The sequence below is a fragment of the Magallana gigas genome, chromosome 10 (assembly GCF_963853765.1).
Source record: "Magallana gigas chromosome 10, xbMagGiga1.1, whole genome shotgun sequence".
Classification (NCBI taxonomy): domain Eukaryota; kingdom Metazoa; phylum Mollusca; class Bivalvia; order Ostreida; family Ostreidae; genus Magallana; species Magallana gigas.
Window position 1 is genome coordinate 475272 of NC_088862.1, and position 21405 is coordinate 496676.

The window sequence follows — 21405 nt, forward strand, 5'->3', positions numbered from 1 at the left end:
AAGGAGTGTTTGGCTGCCAAATATAGCATGATGTTGGTGACGGCACGATACAGAATCCTTTGTGGACGTCTTACAGTCAGAAGAGGACAATCTTAATTATGGTTTCAAAGTCTCCTACCGCTTTCATCAGAGTCCGTTTGACCGTCAGTATGTCTGTCTGTCCCATTTAAAGTTTTCCACACATTTTTTCTCTATGCATTTCAGGAATATTATTAAATATCAAACAACAGATCAACTTAACACTTTGTATTGTCTGGATGACATAGTTTCGAGAAAAATGCTTTTATAAATTCCAATTATTTTATTCGGGTTCTTAATCGGGTTCGGTGTGTATTGATTTAACGAGGCCAATATGAGGTCAGTAATGTATAAATTATAAATGTATATTATAAATTATTATTTCTAACAAATAGGTTCTGTTAATTAGGGTAGTGTCATGTATTGTGAATACTTAATCGGCAGGTTTTTTTTCTATTATTATAATAATAATAACAAGGGCCAAATATTGGTGAATCTATTAAACTCGTTTTTGTATAGAAAGAAGGTCCCAGAGATCTTCAAGGGGAATAGGAGCATTCTGCTACCAAAAAGTAACGATGGGCTAGAGGACGACAACAATTGGCGGCCCCTGACAATCTCGTCGTCCGTGCTACGACTATACATTAGCCTGTTGGCAAGGAGAGTGCTAGACAGTTGTGCCCTAAACCCATGACAGAGGGGTTTTATAGCCGCAAGCGGATGCTCTGAAAACTCATTATTACTAAGCGAGATGATAAACCACGCCAAGAAAGAGAGACGACAGCTCTGTGTAACGTTCCTGGACCTCGCTAAGGCCTTCGATGTCACATAAGCACTTTATTGCTGGGATGAGACGATTTGGGTCTCCAGAACATTTCATAGACATCGTCGCTGATCTTTACGATGGGGCCTCGACGGTATTCCAAACTGACGCTGGGCAGACAGGAGAAATCCCGATGACCCGGGGCGTCAAGCAAGGAGATCCTCTGTCACCACTGCTATTCATTATAGCGATGGATCCCTTGCTGGAGGTCATTGGAAGACAGAACAATGGCTATAAATTTGGGCCCGAAGAGAGTGACTGGATTGAGTCACTATGCTATGCAGATGACAATGCTTTGATGACAGCAAGCCCCGACGAAATGAATGAAAACCTAGCGTTGGTAGAAAAGTTTTGTTGCGAGACAGGAATGAGGCTAAACATCAAAAAGTCTGCAACCTTTTGCATCACTCCATGTGGGAGTAAAAGTTACACAGTGAACACCACAAAAACCAAGGTAGCTATCAAGGGTGAAAGAGTCCCTGGCAACCCCCCCCCCCCCCCGGGCGGATGGCTGCATGAAGTACCTTGGTTCAAAGATGAGCCCTTGGGTGCGAAAATCCGCAAGGATATAGTCGCCCAGGTGGAGAGTATGGTTGAAAGTATCGGGGGTGCCCATTTGAAGCCGAGGCAAAAACTGGTTCTTCTGAATCACTACGTTTTGAATTCTAAACTTTGACGATGAATTTGAAAATAAGCTAACTCGAACAAAACTCGTGTACTATATAAGTGGAGTTATATAGATATATTCACCCCACCCCTTTATGAAAGAAAAAAATACCTATCTTTATCAATCATTTTTAAGTTCTTTAATCCATCCGATATAAAAGCGACTTCTCAATTAGATTTGTATTTGTTGATTTTGCTTTGGTTTTCTGTAGATGTTATGACTGTGTGTACACGGAAGGACACCAAACTGTCTTCTAAGATTTATCAAGCAGGGCATGGAGAAACATCGAAATCCTGAGTGAACTTGATAAAATTCCCATTTCTGAGGAAATTTCAGATATGCACTCTCTTGTTAGATGCGAAGACATCAATGCGTCAGAGGGGATCACGATACATGTAGAGCTGCAGGATGACATTACCTTTGTAAGTATCGTGCATTAATAATCTTTTCTTTTAAAATTAATCCTTCATTTTCAGATATTCAGTACAGAAATCACAAGGACCATGTGGCCAAACCAAGACGTGGAGACTGGAGATGCCTTGATTGGAATTATTGCTTGAGTAAAGTATTCATTAAGATTTAGAGGAGAAATACCAACCATTTTATTACAACGCATACTATCTAGCCCTTTAATGTTACGGATAATTCTATAATATATATTTTATCTACTTTCTATCTAAATTATGTGCCAATAATTTGCATATAATTCTTTTTTTTTTTTTTTTAATTCTTTTCCAATATTTTGTGTTGTTTTTCCTAATAATTTATTCTTTTTAAAAACAACTTGTGTATACCCCCTCCCCCCCCCCAAATGTTTGGTACATTTTATTTGGTTAATTCCATGCTTTTTAAAATAAATAATCTTCACATTATCTTTAGGGCAAGGACCATCAACAAAAGGAAGGCTACCATGGGAGAGAAAAACTTCACAAGGATGATTTGTCGCTAGAAAAAGAACTATCCAATCTCCATCTCTAGACGGGTAATGTTTGATGGTAAAATGGTTTTAAGGTCGAGTGAAATTGGTTTCGCGATAAAGCGACAAAACAGGCGTTCGAGGAAAGCAAAGGCACGGGTTCCGAAAAAACCGCATCGTCTAAAATCTGTATTCAGTGGCGGAACACATCGGAGCAAACCCCGGCTGTAATAAGATTAACTAACCATTTCAGACTCCACAAAGGTTGAGGATAGAGGACAAGGGCTTCAGTAGCCACCTCAGAAAGGGTCCAATATCTTTCTGTACTAAGTGTTCTTTACTTGCACAGTTTACCAATATTTTGTGCAAAAAGAATGTAAGATAAGTATAAAATATAACTCTTTGGGTTCAACCACTTGCGTTCCTTGAGCCTGCCACAGTTGCAATAATGAGCACATGATAATGACCTATTCAGACGTATTCGACGAAAGAAAGTATAAAGTAGATTACATACATATGAAAAATATAATACCTCTTAAAGAACTTTTCCCGGCAAAAATTGTAAGATTAAACCAATTCAATATCATTTGAAGATAATCAAGATGGACCAACTGCCAGTGGTAGAGTTCATGACAGTTGGTATAAAACTCTTTTGGCCGTCGAAAATAAAACTGAACTCGACTTCTTACTAAGCGAGATGACTAACCACGCCAAGAGAGAGGGACAACAACTCTTTGTACGTTTCTTGGCCTCGCTAAGGCATTCGACACAATGTCCCACAAGCATTTTATTGCTGGGCTGAGGCGATTTGGGTCTCCGAAGCATTTCGTGGATGTCGTTGATGATCTTTAAACTGGGGTCTCGACGATGTTCCAGGCTGACGCAGGGAAAACGGGTGAAATCCTGATGACCCGGGGTGTCAAGCAGGGATCTCCTCTTAGAGGTTATTGGCAGGGAGAACAATGGCTATTAATTTAGACCATAATAGAGTGGTCGCATAGAATCACTTTGCTACGCAGATGATAATGCTCTGATAACAGAAGGTCCTGACGAATTGAATAAAAACCTAGCATATGTAGAACAGTTTTGTTGCAGAACTGGAATGAGGCGTGTGGGAGTCAAAGCTACACGGTAAACAAATGTTAACCCAAGGTAGTATGAAAGGGTGAGATAGTCCCTATCAATTCGGGGTAGATTCCAAGATCCGATGGATGACGGAAATCATGCATACCCAGGTCTTGCTCCAAAACATGGCTGGAAAAGCTGGGCCTAAGATTCTTGATGCCCCCAAAGGGAAGGTACAGTGGAGGAGGCTTGTTAGAAACGTCACCAAAAAGCTCAAAGTCGGTAAGGCAGCTAAGACCTATTGAGAGAAAGACCTGTATGAACCCGCACTCCAATTATTTCAGTATTTTATTGAGTACATCACAGGGATGAGTTTAAAAGCCGAAACGTACCCGTGCAGAGCTTCCTTGGCCCGCACAAGAGCAATTGCTGACGTCAATAGCAGACATTGTCATCTAACCGTAGAGACAATGGGTCATATCTCGGGTAAATGACAATAGTCAACAGTGTAGCGGAATTCAAAGGTGAGGGCTGGACGGTTCGCTTTTAGCTCAACTTAGTCGACTTTCAGGGAAAACTGGTATAACCAGACCTGATCCTAAATATAGCACAAACATTTCCACCAATGCTCACACAGAGAGGGGCATTGAGATACTGTTTTATTAATATTTTTAAAATCATTAATTTCTTTTCGCAAAAATATATTTTAAGTTACTAAAGTAATTTTGTTTATTTAATTCTGTTTCAAATTACAACCTTAACTATTTTAATATAGTTTAATATTTCTCTTTGTAATATAATTTATTCACCAATATCTGATGCAAAAGAAAGATACATACAAGAACTTGTCGTTCCCTTCTGACGCACATGATTGTATAGAGAAGTCACAATGCAAACAAGGGGCGCCCATCATGTTACCGAGGGTATAGCTTAATACAGCATCATCCAGATGGCAAATGTCAAGATCCTATCCTAGCCTTCACTGCACTTGGTTTTATATACAATAGCCATATGTCTTGTCATCTAATTAGTGTCGCGAATGAATAGGACAATAACTTTACAACGAGGGAGGGGGCAGTTTCAACTATCAACACCAAAGAGAGCGAAGAAGTTAAACGTGGGCCCTAATTACAAAGATTTGAAAATAAATTTAATAACTAATATTGCATGTTTTCTAAATGTTCGTACAACAAGTACAATCAACCACCTACTGTAAAGACGGCAGTTGGTCTACTGCAAAGAAAGACTAAGCTCTGTTTAATGTAGAATTGAAATTGAATGCCAGTACCTTTAAAAGTGTAAGTCACAATATTTAAGACAAAATGTTATTAAATGCAGTGATATTGTTGTTCTGACAACGTCAAACAATTTTTAGATTAAGCACTGACATGCATGGCGTGGTTTCCCATTTTTACGAAATTAATACACATATCTGTAAGTACATAAACGGATATACTTGCGTTCTTTTGAGTTTACGAGTTCCAACGTTATCTATATGCTTAGCCCCTCAAAAGTAACTTGTTATGAAAGACTGAATTAAATATTAATTATAAAGACCTATCTCACAATAACAGTATGCATTCAGTTATGTTGTTTCTCCTTTAAAATCCATTCATTTCTGATACGAGATCAGTAATATAACAACAACACATTAAAATGACAACAAACGATACGCAGCAGCTATATAAGAAACCTGTTCTATTGAACCGCATGACTGAACATACGTGTAAATGTATTCGAAATGAAACCTTTATATTTCCGTAATACATTCATTGCAACTACCGAGTAGAAATTGATTTCTGTGTAATTCGTTCCTTTCACGAAAGAAATCACAGCTATAACCAACTAACTTGATGATTTATTAATCATCGAAAGACAGCGGCGAAACAACATTTCTGTCCAAACAAATGAAGCATAAACGGTTAAGACTGAGAACTCTTGAAATTCAGCTGCTTATATAGGGTGGCTGGAAAAGGGGCGTACAAATAAAACATGGCGGCATGAGTTGTGTTCAGAACAATAAAAGCCAAGATATAATTTCAACGTACGATTTAACAAATGTTATCAGTTTGAATAAATAACAATTCGTACGTAGTTTTTTCTGCAACTCTTGTTTTTATGAAAGTGAACGTTGCCTAACTGAGACTAATTAACTGTTCTCTCCAGACTTATAGAGAGAAATTGGAAATAACGTATGCACAGCTAACTCATACTAAATGAAATAATTCGTAGGTGACGTTTAGTGTTTTACAAAGTGCCTGTCCCCGCACAAGATAACTGAATATCGTTTCCCTCTCCACAACCCGTTCCCTATTACATGGTAAATGAATTCTTATCCATGGTACGATTTCCCGGCGTGGATGGCGATACATGGCACAGATATCCGACGTTGAAATATCTGTTTTAATAATATAATAATTTTCTGTACTACTAGTATAAAAATAATTATAGTTCATTTCATTCTCATTTGCAAGAAATATTTTTATTATCAGCTAGCAGCTGTGCCCCCCCCCCCCCCCCGCCATTCCAATGCTCTTGAAGTAAAATAAAGCCGATATTAAGGACGTTGGATCCTGCGATCAAAAGTCTCTAAGTTTTTTTCTAAAGTAATTTTTTAACATCTACACATATATCTAAACCAAAATTCAAAACAAAATTTTGGGGTCTATATGCTCCTTTCAGTGCTAAGGTGTATTTAATATGACCTTTCTGCACTGAAAGTGCGAAGTGCACATAAATTGCTTTTCCCTCTATAACTTTTTATTGAAATCAACCATGGTATCAAATACAAATTTACATTATTTAGAATTAATAAAATTAAAATTATCATAATGAAAAAGTTTGCAATTACTTCACCTTCTGAATATTTTGACCTTTTTGCACTGAAAAAATACTATTTTTATTCATAAATGATTCAACATGCAATTAAATAATTAAAAAGTCTCAAACTTTTTCTCAAATTCTGACAGAAATTGTCAAAACAATCTTAAATATTCAGAAAATAAAACCAAAAGTATGGGTCTATACTGTAAATTTTGAGATATGGCATGAAAAAAGCTAATTTTAGGGGAAAATTGGAGGTGATATTTTCTTTACTTTTATGAAATATCACTTATACATGCCAATATATGTTGATAGAAATATTGAAATATTGTTAAAATATATTTTTTAAACAACAAGAAGATATCCCAATGCATAAACTAACTGAAAATTTGGTCTGCACGGAAAATTAAAAGGCCAAAATGACGGTACTCTTAAACAACTGAGTTATGAAAAATGTTCATTTTCTTCTTAAAAACCTTCCGCCACAAAATATAGTCCCTTACTATACTCTCTAAATATGGAATTTTTCCTTCACTATTTTATTCAATATAGTTTATTTTGCATTGTAAAAAGGAACTTGCAAGTAAAATTTCCAGACTAGAGGTGACACAAAATGGCTACCCAAAATCAGAGGATCGAACCTCTTTAATTGTATTTAGCATTTTATGAAAATACAATCTAACGAAGTTTGATGACAAAAACTTTTAATTGTACACACCTTATGAATTCACATTTTTAAACAGTGTTAGCCAGATTTCGTTCTCTCATTAATTTATCTTCTCTGTATTCTAATATACTCAATGTTTCTATAATATTTTTTTTTAAAACGCATCAATTACCTTATTGAAATCACTCATTGATATCAGGATTATTTATAACTTTGTGCATCAACTAACATCGTTGTTTACTTCTCATTCTGGCAGAGTGAAACATCGAGCCCGATGGTAATAAACTCGTATAATCGATAATTTAATTTTCAAACAAAATCTATCGACGCGATGAATACAATTAGGCCAATGCATTTTCTATATGGAAGTCATTTAATTATGAGATGTGGTTACTGCCAGATGAAGGTTCCCTGTTGTTGCCACATAAGCAATGGTGACCATATGATGATAATCTGTGTTATTTGGAGGTCCGCAAATGCTATCTTTGTCTTCTTCCACTTCCATAAATGTTGTGGGTGCTAGTGTAAATTCATTTGTGTGTATCAAGTATCTCGGTTGTTATCTAGATGAACATTTAACTTTCAAGAAATTTGACAGCGAAAATGCAAAACAAATTACATTAATTTGTTTATTGATCAATAATATTCGCCAATACCTTGCTGACGACTCGTGCAAGCAAATAGTACAGTCCTTAGTTACTAGCCATCTGGACTATGCCAACAGTGTCCTGTGTGGATTGCCGGAATGTACCATCAAAAGGTTGCAGTTATTACAAAATCGCGCTGCTAAACTTGTGCTGAAGTGGAAGTCGGTTGATAGCTCTACAGAATCTCTTTAGCGATAACATAGGTTACCCGTCGATTTTCGAATTAGGGCTTTTCGACTTTCAGTCGAAAAGACCTATTGTTTTCGTTCTGTTTTATTATTATTATTCTTCTCGACAAAGTTTCGTCATGGATTTTTTTGAAAACGGAACTGAAAAATAAAAATTTAATGTTAGATTCTTTTAGCAACTGTTAAGTTCTCCCGTATGTCCCTTTTTGGACTTCCGGTCTATATACTTCCGTTTTAAACATGCAAAAAACAAAATATTAAAAGGACCTTTGTATCTATTTTATTTTTTTGATTATAAACTTAGAAATTTTGGATTTAGATACTTCATAGTATGATATACAAAATCGTAAGCGAGAACTTTTTTGTATCTCTTGCTGATTTTTAAAAATTGGACTTCAAACTATGAAAAAAGGGGGGATGAAAAAACTGAAAATTGAAATAACCACCAAATTTTTTAAAGCGCTAAGCATAGCTCAGCGCTTTATTGTCGTTAGACTTCTATTTCCGGTGCAAGGAATAACTGCCCTCTATGAGCAGAAATACACATCATTTAAACTGGTAAGAGGTATAGGGAACCAGTTATCTGGGTGACGGAAATGGCCGAGTAGATACGATTGGTTTGCGGGGCTTACGTACATCAGCACGGGATGCTACGCAGTGATGAAAAAATAAAGTGCGTATTCAGAGGAGCTAAAATATAGAAAAATAAAATCAATTCTTTGCAAGAAAATGTCAAAAACTGTGATAAATTACTGTTCAAACGGTATAATTTGTGATTTTAACATTTTTTTTTCAGGCAAGTATCCATATACAAGTCGTGTTCAGCTTTAATTCACATCATCTTAAGAAAGTAACATATATTTAAAGAAATCTGGCCTTCGATACTTTAAATTGATATTCATTAAACATAAACCAAAATTTCAATAAGGCTCATTTCCGCCTACGCTTGCACACAGTAAATTTTCTTAGAACCAAGCTAGGTTAGCGCTTTTCAGTACTTTCAGTACTTTGATTAAATGAGGAACGGAAAATGTTAAAACTGTCTTAATCATCATATATTTAAAGTTTCGTTAGAAACCATTCAGAACTTTCGGTTTTATAAGTTGATAAAAAATCGTCTATGTGTGTTTTAATAATAAACTGAATTCACGCGTGCCACTTTTCCTCAAACAGTTTTCAAGTAAATATTTCCATATTGAGGGACTTAATTTGTAGACCGGAAAATGTTTTGAGATAAAACTTTTGAAAGAAAAGGGATCTAGAGGAGTCAAAGCTAAAAACAACCCTTTAGCTGTATCTTTTTTTATTTTTCATCCGATTTTTAAAATCTTTTCGGTTTTAAGTTTTGAGTAAAGAGTAAAATTTAAAAATTATGGTCCGTAGGGCCATTTTTTGACTTCTTATAGGAGTATTAAGGGTCTAAATATTGCAACTATTTAAAAGTTGAAAAAGTGATTTACAAAGAGTTATCTCGCTTTGTTCAATGAACGTAGAACATTAATACTCTAGGCATACCACGTTTTCTATTTGAGAAAGAAATGCTTACTTTTTTGATTTTTTAAGAAATATTCTTTTAGAAATTAAAAGTATATTTACTTTTAAAGTGCTGAAGTTATCTTTTTTGACATTGCATTATTTATAAGGTTATATTTCTAATAGGCAACTGATTATACCAAGGCGGTGAAGAATTTTTAAATAAAAAATAGATACGATTTTAATTGACCTGTAAAATCAAAAACGGGAAAGGGGATGTCGAAAAGCCCTTACTTTTTGTTGAAGACAAAAAAAGTTCTAGTTATATTTAAAATCACGTATGCTGTTTTTAAGTGCCTCAACGATAGTAAAAGCCCAATATACCTCAGAGTATAGGATAATCACCATATAGAATTCGCTCCATAAGTAGTGACGCTAAAACATAAGACATTAGAACCATTCAAGATTTTACTTCTTTTAATCGCCAGCTAAAGGCATTTTATTATACGTGTGCTTTTCAATAACTATGTGTAGTTAAGAAAAAAAAAGAACTTAACTCTTCTTGGACAACGTTTTTAAATTCTGCATTTTTTAAATTTTTTTTTAGCTAAAGCAGCTGTAAAAAATATGTATATACATAATGTATTTAAATTATAAGTCAGTATTCGTCTTTATTTACCTCTGTTTTTCAGATAATAACCTTAACCATTCTAACGTAGTATTATTTAATATTTATGCCTCCATCGAAGAAGGGACGGCGTGTTGCTTTGCTGCTGTTTGTCGGTCGGTCCACCAACAGGTTTTTTTTTTGTTTTCTTTGCAAAGGATGCACACATTGAAATGGAATTTAGTATACAGGTTTATCATAATGATATCTAAGTCAAGTTCGATTTTTGGTATTATCGAGCAATTTTCAATAGAGTTGTGCCCCCTGGAGGAAGAGAAATTCCAATTTTTTCAGTTTCCGTTCTTTGTCTTCGCAGAGGCTGAACATATTGAAATGAAATTGGGTATACAGGTTTATCATAACAATATTTAGGTTAGGTTGGATTTTCGGTAAGATCGAGCAATTTCAAAAGAGGCCCCTTCGAAATTGAACAATTTTAATTATTTGCAGCTTCCGTTTATTTAAATCGCATAGGATGCACATGTTGAAATTAAATTTGGTATACAGGTTTGTCATAACATTAAGGTCAATTTCAATTTTTGGTACGGTCAAGTATTTTTAACCTACTTTATGTACATGTAATACATATCAAAGATGCAAACAATAACTGGTAGAAAATGTATAAGATATAAAACCCGCGGAGAAAAACTCAAGGGTTTAAATAAAATAGCCAATGTCTTGTCATATAATTTGTGTCGCAAATGAACGACTTTCACTGTACAAGATTTGTGGTGTTGACAATCTTCATTTCCTGATGCTCGGAGTTCAGAAAAAACCTGGGTCAACTCGTAACACTCAGAACAAAGCTAAGGAGCAGGCTGTAATGAGTCCCGAGCCATGTTCCCTATGGGTATAGCTTAATACAACACAAGATTTGCTTTTAAAAGAAAGGCAACCAGCGAAATATTAATTTTAGGATAAAAGAAAATACTATTAATTTTAACCTGCTTTGCTTCATGGAGCCATGCAGGAGTTTTTCAGACGGTAACACCGATATATAATCCACCATCGCTTTCTATAGATAACGACACTGATGATGATGATAAGCATTGTATGACCAGATGCCACGCTAACCCCGATCACAAAATACAATTTATTAAAATACGAGATTTTTATATCCTCTCTAACCTTGCTAAAAGTCGGGAACGTGCATTTATGCGGACAAGGGAACACGGCTGCGGAAGACATTCATGGACAGTCGATACGCAGTTTGACCTAGTTTAAAATTATTTATTGTCAAGATCATGAAAAATGGAAGAAATCGTAGTCAGTCCGGTGGACAAATAATGGTAAATGTAAGCAGGTTCAAATTTTAAGAAAACAATCGTACCCTAGCAACCAAACTAGAACATAGCAATCGAATTCATGTAATAAAATAACAGCCATTTACACGATTTGTTCTGTTATAATTTTTTAGGGATAAAAAAAATAATACATGCTTTTAACTTCGCTTAGATCATTCCAAAAAAACAATAATGATATCCCTGGCAGCAGCTCACATTCCATAGCATCACGCAGTGTTAAAGATCACAATAAATAATCATATAAATTATGAAAGATATACAATATTTTAATCAATTGCTTTCAATCCGAATAGAAATCATTTTTATGACAAGTAGGTATCATAACAGCAGTCGATCATATCCTATAAAATTATTAGTACAGATAGCAAACTATTTCAAGAATTTCAAACCCGAAGAAAAATTTGAAAACAAACATGAGTTGAAAGATAAACCATCGATGTTTCTAAAATCACTTGCATGCTCAATTAAGTATTCTCAATCATCACTACATGACCAGTTTTAAAAAAGCATGGTATAGACTACAAGAAACATTACTTATTATAAAATATGATGTATATATACATAATAATATATATGACATACATAACCTTATGAATATACATAACGATTATTAATCAGTAAATCTTCGTTTTGCTCTTCACCTTAATCATCTGTGTCACTTGGTATTTCTGCTGCATCTTGAACGTTTCGTTTTCTTTGTTAAACCTTGTGTTGGTACACCGGTATCTAGGTATCTTTGGTAGACCATGAACCGCATCACTCAAGCAATGTGTGAACAGCAGACAAATACACGTGCAATGTGTGAGCAGCAGCCAAATACACGTGCAATGTGTGAACGTGCTCTGACTTTACAGGTACTGTACCATCTAGTTTTCCCCTCTGCTCCGGTGAAATTTGTTTGAATATTGAATCAAGAGAGTGTGGACTATGTTTTTAAATGCCGTGACTGTTTTTCAGTTGTACCTTATTTGGAAAATATATTAATCAGCGTTTGGTGATTAGATCTTTTGTTCTGCGTAAATATCACTCAATTCAATAGGAGGAAATAGAGTAAATGTAAGTATTGAAATATAAACATAGCTGATATTGCCATTATACATGTATTTAAACTTATACATGGACACTTGAATTTTTTTTATATCTAATTTTTGAATTGATCAATGGTGATATTTTCAAGAAATACTTTACAAATATTTCTGGCTGATTGTACATGTATATCTATTCTAATAACTTTTTTCTTAGTTCTTTAAATTCCTAGAATTTTTCTTTAGTGTAGGCTAATGACTGGTTTATTTGGTGTAATGTCATGATCTTTTTACAAGAAATACTTTACAAATATTTCTGACTAATAGTACATGTATATCTATTATAAAAGCCGTTTTTCTTAGTTTTTTAAATTCCACGAATTTTCTTTAGTTTTTGCGATTGACAGGTTTATTTGGTGTAATGTCACGACCATCTACTGATAGTTTGGGAAAATCAACCCAATCAAAACTTTCAATGCATTGGTAGGCTACTTTCTTTCTGAAAAGATTATCTATCTTCTTCTACAATTTGTTGGAGTCTGTTTGAAGCTTGCAACTATCCAATGTAAAAAAAGCTATGATTTGATCGATGGTGATATTTTCACAAGAAATACTTTACAAATATACAAATTAAAAGTTGTTAAAAAAGATACTAAGTTCTTTAAATTCCTAGAATTTTCTTTAGTGTAGGCTATTTACTGGTTTAGTTTGGTAGGCTTCATTCTTTCTCAAAAGATGGTCGTCTTCTACAATTTGTTGGAGTCGGTTCGAAGTATGCAACTTTTTCCGATTCCTGGTCCATTGATGCATTTGCTGCTCTGTATTTGTTGCAAAGGGTACAAACTAAAAGCCCTAATGTGAGGGATGATGTTTTTTTGACTTAGTCGAGTAGCTTCCACTGCTTTATTCGTCCGTTCACAAATTCTACAACCCATCAAACTTTGGTAACAACTGACACATTTCTTGTTTAGTGTATTGTTTTGTCTTTTCTTTAGATATGTTGGCATCTGATCCCTGTAATAATTCCCTGTCGACGAAGAGAACATAATTTTCTTGCAACCATTCTGTATATGAACACAAGTGCAATGAGTGTTTAGAACATATCTTTTCATATAACGCACGAAACAACTGTTTACATTTGAAAACGATTTATGTTTATAATTGCAATAGGGTTCCTGTATTGAACTGAATTCAACATTTCCAAAATGATGACCAGAGCTGGAGTGTATGATTTGTCTTACACGTATGCGTTCTAATTCATACACAGCACACTCAATTTTAAAAAAAAAAACTCACAGAAAAATTCACTTGGTTGGTCCTTGATTTTTTTATGAAAAAGTATTTTGCTTTGCATAAATATGTTGTGATTTCCTATAATTATTTAAAAATTGCTATTTATCTCCTAAATATACCAAAAACATGACTTAAGAAATGAATTTAATAATTTTTCTATTGATCGACGTATCAAAAGAAAAGTTGACCGAAAAAGTTCATCATTCTTTTTTTCTTTCTGTCTTACACACCTACAGCTTTGTCGACATTAATTACCTTAAATGAACTTTGATTGACGTATTTCCTTAAAACGCCAACAAAAGTTAGCGTTCGCCGGACCAAAATGTATTTTGGGCGAAATGTTTATTACCCCCAATAGCCACATCGTATGCCTTAAATTATAAAGATTCAATTGAATATTCTTTTAGCCTTTTTTAAAAAAAATGGGTTTTTTCTTCAATACTAAATCTTATCAAGGTAGATGATATAACATGTTAACTGAAGCTATAATTTCATGATGTGCCGATTCAGAGTATCTTACGTAAACATCGTACGTTACTTCTGTCATCTGCACTAAGGCTTACTGTGTTTTTAACCGGGTTTTCCAACGGAAAAATCCAGTTATTAAAATGGGGAAAATGGCGGGCGGCTGCAAAAAGGGTATCCTCATTGTACGGATAACTCCTCCTACAGTTCTCAAGATAGGAAGTTGTTCTTTTGCAAAACAATTTTACATATATCAGAGGTGTGCATATTGCTAAGATTTTGATTTCCGATAATTTATGAAAAAACCAGCATATAGGGTACTCCATTTCACTGGATATGGGTTGACATGGATTATGGATACAATTCACATAAATGAAAACCCGGTTTGCTGTCACATTGACAGCTTTTCACTTGTTATCATATGGTTCAAGGATATGAATACATCTTTTGAATTATTGGAGTGCTGTGTTTTCTTTGTTTGACTACTTACATGTCTAATAACGATGGTTTGCTACATGTTGACTATAGATGTACATTGATCCGCTCCTTGCTTTCCTGTCGCCATGAAGAATGAGATTTGTTTACACTGGCAACATATGTCGTACTTCGTTTGGTCAGGTTGACAAGTAATGGTATTCTTGTAAATTTTAACCTCAATATACAATTTATGTTTAATACAAGTTCAAAATATTTACCACAATCGACGGGTGACGTTTTTAGTAAAATTTGACATTGGTGTCTCCCCACTTTTCCAACGCTTTGAATAAATACTGGTAAAATATAGGTAGATCTGTCTTGGCCAAATGGTAATGGGGTGCACGTGGAGAACACAGGATTTAATTACACGTAAGCTGTAGTCTGCTTTCACATGAAGTAAGGAGAGTAAAATATGTGTTAGCCTAGAGAAGAATTGTTATGAATTGAACTCTGTCAGTACTTTTAAAAAGAAATTAGAAGAAAATGTAATTTAAAGTAATTAGATGTTACACATCCATCTTAATAAGTTCATGACTTAAATTAAACTAAATATGTTAAACATATATATTTTGAGTCAGTTATATTAGACAACTTAACTAAGACTGAAAATATACAGGTATAAATATATGTGTCAGATGAAAAACATTTTCCTCAATTTTTATATGGTTTTATGGTTATATATCAAAGTGTTCCAATCAACATAATATGAAAATAATAAAACCACAAAAACGCTTGAGTAATGTGCTCATATATATATATTTTTTTATATTTAATAAGATCAACTGTATGATAATGAATATCTATTTAGAATAGACAACGTAGCATAAAGCATCCGCGTACGCCAGTAAGTCTATTTGGACGAGATTTCCCTCTTTTTATGCAGGTAAAGTAATGGTTTAATAAAGATTATTTTTATGTGATGTGAATAATTACATTTTTCTGTCAGCTCTTTTTAAAAATTTTTTATTTCATTAAAAAAAAAAAATATAAACATTATCTTTTTAAAAATCCAAGATGGGGGCGATAAGTACCTTGTGTATTATTAGGGAAGCAGTATATTTTTGTTTAATTATGAGAAATATATATGACGTTAGCTGCCTGTGTTTAAAATGTGTAGTAGATCAAAACTTGATGGTAAAGATCAAAACCCTCTTATATTCAGAAACATTCTTAAGCAAGAATAGATACCTCGACGTGGTGCTTAAGCCGAGTAGCTTGTCATGAACGTGTCATCCCAAGTGAAACCAAACTCTATTCACACCGCAGCAAACATTGTATGCAACATGTCAGCATATTCCAAGCGATTTCTGACTGCGAAGCCTGCTATTAAGAGTAGGCAAAAGGGTTGTCCGCGGACTTCCCGGCGCTGCGACGCTATCCAATGGGTTTGGCTGGCCAAGCGGCACCAGACAGGATCTTCTGGTGTTCTACCAGCAAAATCTAAATACGACTAAACCTACAATTAAGCAATCAATTATAAAATTGTACTGTATACTTATGAACCATCATGAGAATTTTTTTTAATGCAGGTAAATATAATGTAATTTTATTTGGAGACTCTAGCTATCCTCTCTCCAGGTATCAAATGTTTTTTGTGCAGACATTCATGAGTGTGAAGAGAAAATATCATTTAGACAGTTACCTACTTACTATGATATTGTGAAATCTATTCAGCAGATTGTACGGACACTCTTATATTAGGATTCTTTGTATAAGTTGTATCTTTGTATTTATACATATATTACTGTAAATAATTTATTCAGTTTTAAGTTAAATCTTTGCAATTGTTCTTTTCTAGAATTTAGGGTTATACCGACCCATAACAATACTTTCAGTGGAATTCCTAAAGGAGTAACAACCCGAATCGGACGGGTCTGTTCTTCTGATGAAATCTTTGAAGAACAGAGTAGGACATTTAAAGTCCATTTGTGCAATTGATGAGGCTATAACGAAAGACAGGAAAACTGTTTGCAGTACGAAGAGCAAACATACAAAAGCAGGGGTTCCACTTGTAACTACCTTTCAGCCTGCAATAAAAAATCTTCCCATTCTTTAAACATATTTAAAGTATATCTGTGCAATTGATGGGGTTGTAACGAAAGACAGAAAAACCTTTTGCAATACGAAGAGAAATATAAAAATCAGGGTTTAACTTGTTACTACCTTTCACCCCGCAATAAATAATCTTCCAATTCTTTTCACACACGAAAAATGTATGTAAGGATCGCCTGTGTTTAAAAGAAAAATAAACGTCGAAGTTACAGCCGAAGACAGTCGTACAAACCTTATCGAAAGGTTGCTTGTTAATAATCACATGCTTTTCGTTTCACCTGTTCTATTTATAGTGTTCTATAAGATCATAAGTTTTACTTTTTTGTTTTATTATTATTTTGGGTAAGTTTCTAATACATGTATCTGTATATGTAAAAAAAAAAATGAAATGTTTGGTTTTTTTTAATTCACTACAAATAGGTTTTAAAATCTTTCTTTAACTCGTTTCTTCTAATTAATATTAATAAATATACTATTACCAACATTAATTATTTAACGTTACTTATTACTCCATCGCCAAAAAAGCTACGTGTCGCTTTAAGCACAGAATAGATACCTCGACGATTGGTGCTTAAGCCGAGTAGCTTGTCATGAACGTGTCATCTCAAGTGAAACCAAATTGTATTCAAACCGCAGCAAACATTGTATGCAACATGTCAGCAAACTCCAAGCAATTTCTGACTGCGAAGCCTGCTATTAAGAGTAGGCAAAAGGGTTGTCCGTGGACTTCCCGGCGCTGCGACGCTATCCAATGGTTTGGCTGGCCAAGCGGCACCAGACAGGATCTTCTGGTGTTCTACCAGCAAAATCTAAATACGACTAAACCTGTAAATTAAGCAATCAATTATAAAATTTTACTGTATACTTATGAACCATCATGAGAAATTTTTTTAATGCAGGTAAATATAATGTAATTTTATTTGGAGACTCTAGCTATCCTCTCTCCAGGTATCAAATGTTTTTTGTGCAGACATTCATGAGTATGAAGAGAAAATATCATTTAGACAGTTATCTACTTAATATGATATTGTGAAATCTATTCAGCAGATTGTACGGACACTCTTATATTAGGATTCTTTGTATAAGTTGTATATTTGTATTTATACATATATTACTGTAAATAATTTATTCAGTTTAAAGTTAAATCTTTGCAATTGATCTCTTCTAGAATTTAGGGTTATCCTGACCCATAACAATACTTTCAGTGGAAATACTAAAGAAGTAACAACCCGAATCAGACGGGTCTGTTCTTCTGATGAAATCTTTGAAGAACAGAGTAGGACATTGAAAGTCCATTTGATGAGGCTATAACGAAAGACAGGAAAACCGTTTGCAGGTCGAAGAGCAAACATACAAAAGCAGGGGTTCCACTTGTAACTACCTTTCAGCCTGCAATAAATAATCTTCCCATTCTTTAAACATATTTTAAGTATATCTGTGCAATTGATGGGGTTGTAACGAAAGACAGAAAAACCTTTTGCAATACGAAGAGAAATATAAAAATCAGGGTTCAACTTGTTACTACCTTTCGCCCTGCAATAAATAATCTTCCAACTCTTTTCACACACGAAAAATGTATGTAAGGATCGCCTGTGTTTAAATGAAAAATAAACGTCGAAGATACAGCCAAAGACAGTCGTACAAACCTTATCGAAAAGTTGCTTGTTAATAATTACCTGCTTTTCGTTTCACCTGTTCTATTTATAGTGTTCTATAAGATCATAAGTTTTACTTCTTTGTTTTATTATTATTTTGGGCAGGTTTCTAATACATGTATATGTAAAAAAAAATGAAATGTTTGGTTTTATTAATTCACAACAAATAGGTTTTAAAATCTTTCTTTAACTCATTTCTTCTAATTAATATTAATAAATATACTATTACCAACATTAATTATTTAACGTTACTCATTACTCCATCGCCAAAAAAGCTACGTGTCGCTTAAGCAAAGAATAGATACCTCGACGATTGGTGCTTAAGCCGAGTAGCTTGTCATGAACGTGTCATCTCAAGTGAAACCAAATTCTATTCAAACAGCAGCAAACATGGTATGCAATATGTCAACGAATCTTCAGCGAATCTTTACTGCGAAGCCTAGTGTTAAGACTAGGCAAAAGGGTTGTCCGCGGACTTCCCGGCGCTGCGACGACATCCAATGGGTCTGGCGGGCCAAGCGGCACCAGACAGGATCTTCTGGTGTTCTACCAGTAAGATCATTGTCCACGGCTTTGACAAACTTATATACCACCGATCATGGCATGATCGAGTGTGTTAATGGGCGGTTCCCTACTATAGTGCTCGAACGGAATTACTTCTTCGTCGATGGCTTCCGAGTCAATGTCTCGAGGTTGGGTTCGTCTTTGGGTTGCGACCCAACAGATGTTCCGTCACTGGGGATTGAGACGCCTGAGGATGGCCATATGTATGGGGTGGGCTCCGAAGGCACTATAGATGGCCGGGTTGCGGATGAGATGCACGATGTTACAAAAGAAACGAAAGGCGGGATGCTTACAATAAAGTACCCGTTCAGTCCCCACAAGTGCTCCGCTTGTTGGGAAATCATGGAGTCTCCACAAAAGCTTGTTGAGCACATGGGGGCCAAACACAAGGACGACTTCATTCAATTCGCTTTCTCACTGTGCAACAAATCGAATCCAAAACTTAAGGGCATCGCCATTCATTATGGCATTTGCTCTAAAGGCCTAACTGGGCGGGGAATTAGGACTGGAGCTGGTAAGCGCGGAGAGTCTGTGCCTGAGACCATCGGTGATGCGAGAAACATCTACGTCAGTCTCGAAAATATCACGGACTCAGAAGCCGCTAGTAGTGTCCCACTAACAACCGGGGACCCAGAATTAACTACCCGGGACGACAATGATCTGCCTGTGACTATCGCGGCGCTCCATGAGTGAAGTGAGTGTCACGAAAAATTCAGATCAAAGTCCGGTCTCGGCTAGCACATCCGACATAGACATCCTTGTCTGTCAAACGAACGGCGAATCCAAGCAGCGAAAGCTGACATCGAGCGAAAACGAGCAGCTCAACCCAGCTCTAATCCCATGGCCGCATCCTCTTCTGCTACACACGGCAACAGAAGGTGGACTGATGAAGAGGTAGGCCTGCTCCTCGAACTAGAGAGCAAATTCGAGGGTGTAAAATTCATAAACAAGGCTATCTTTGAGCACTTGAAGAGCAAGACCCAGAAACTAATACGAGACAAAAGGCGCGCTCTGGCGATGACTGCCCAGCGAGCTAGACCGCCCGTGAAAGAGAAATCTGCCACGGAGCAAACTGCGACACCGACTCGAGGTTTGCAACAGGGCCCCAGTATCGAGGACTGGCTGGCCGAAATTAATCTAGAGGGCGGATCACTTGTCGGTGAAGTACTCTTGCGTCTCGTGGAGGGGAAGACTCGGAGAGTTGTTATTCATCACTCCTTGACAAAATTGCGCGGCTCTTTGCTAGCCCTGTTCGCAAGGGCAGCTCGAAGAAACGTCAAGGAGGCAGTGCTAGGGCTTCTGGCAGACCGGTCGGTAAAACGGGCTAGCCAGAAGGCCGATATGTACAGGAAGCACCAGCAACTGTATCGGAAAGATAAAAAGGCGCTGACTTCTCTGCTACTAGATGGAAAACAGACTGGAAGTAAATGTGAACTAGACCCCACTCTTGTAGATGCCACCTACATGGAGCGGTTTGGGGGAGTATCACAAGAAGTGGATTTGAGTTCGTATCCACCAGCTGATCAAGTCGACCACGGGTGAAATCCGTGCGGCATTCAAACGAGCCAAGAAGGACTCAGCAGCGGGGCCAGATGAAATCGAGCTAAGAACTGTAATAGCAAAAGACCCCAAGGGCCAAATTTTGGTGAATCTATTTAACTCGTTTTTGTATAGAAAGAAGGTCCCAGAGATATTCAAGGGGAATAGGAGCATTCTGCTACCCAAAGGTAACGAGGGCCTGGAGGACGTCAACAACTGGCGGCCCCTGACAATTTCGTCGTCCATGTTTCGGCTATACACTAGCCTGTTGGCAAGGCGAGTGTTAGATAGTTGTGCCCTAAACTTATAACAGAGGGGTTTTATAGCCGCAAGCGGGTGCTCCGAAAACTCCTTCGTACTAAGCGAGATAATAAACCACGCCAAGAAAGAGAGACGAGAGCTCTGTTTAACATTCCTGGACCTCGTTAAGGCCTTCGACACGGTGTCGCATAAGCACTTTATTGCTAGGCTGAGGCGATTTGGGTCTCCAGAACACTCCATAGACATCGTTGCTGATCTTTACAATGGGGCTTCGACGGTGTTTCAAACTGACGCTGGGCAGACGGGAGAAATCCCGATGACCCGTGGAGTCAAGCGAGGAGATCCTCTGTCACCACTGCTATTCAATAAGCGATGGATCCCTTGTCAGAGATCATTGGTAGACAGAACAATGGCAATAAGTTTGGACCCGAAGAGGGTGGCCGTATTGAGTCACTATGCTATGCAGATGACAACCCTCTGATGACTGAAAGTCCCGACGAAATGAATGTAAACCTAGCATTGGTAGAAAAGTTTTGTTGCGAGACAGGAATGAGGCAAAACATCAAAATGTCTGCAACCTTTTGCATCACTCCATGTGGGAGTAGAAGCTACACAGTGAACAGCACAAAAACCAAGGTAGCTATAAAGGGTGAAACAGTCCCTGTCATCCCCCTGGATGGCTGCATAAAGTACCTTGGTTCAAAGATGCGTCCATGGGTGACGAAAATCCGCAAGAACATAGTTGCCCAACTGGAGGGGATGGTTGAAAGTATCGGAAGTGCCCATTTGAAACCGAACTTCAAACTTATAAATGTC

General features: G+C 36.3%; 1 protein-coding gene across 1 annotated transcript; it reads left to right on the forward strand.

The window, feature by feature from the left end:
• Positions 1–19629: 19629 nt before the first annotated feature.
• On the forward strand, positions 19630–21070 carry LOC136272227 (uncharacterized). The gene is made up of 3 exons (XM_066073461.1): positions 19630–20327; positions 20464–20604; positions 20692–21070. The coding sequence occupies exons 1-3, from the start codon at positions 19630–19632 to the stop codon at positions 21068–21070; spliced, it is 1218 nt and encodes a 405-aa protein (XP_065929533.1).
• Positions 21071–21405: the final 335 nt, after the last annotated feature.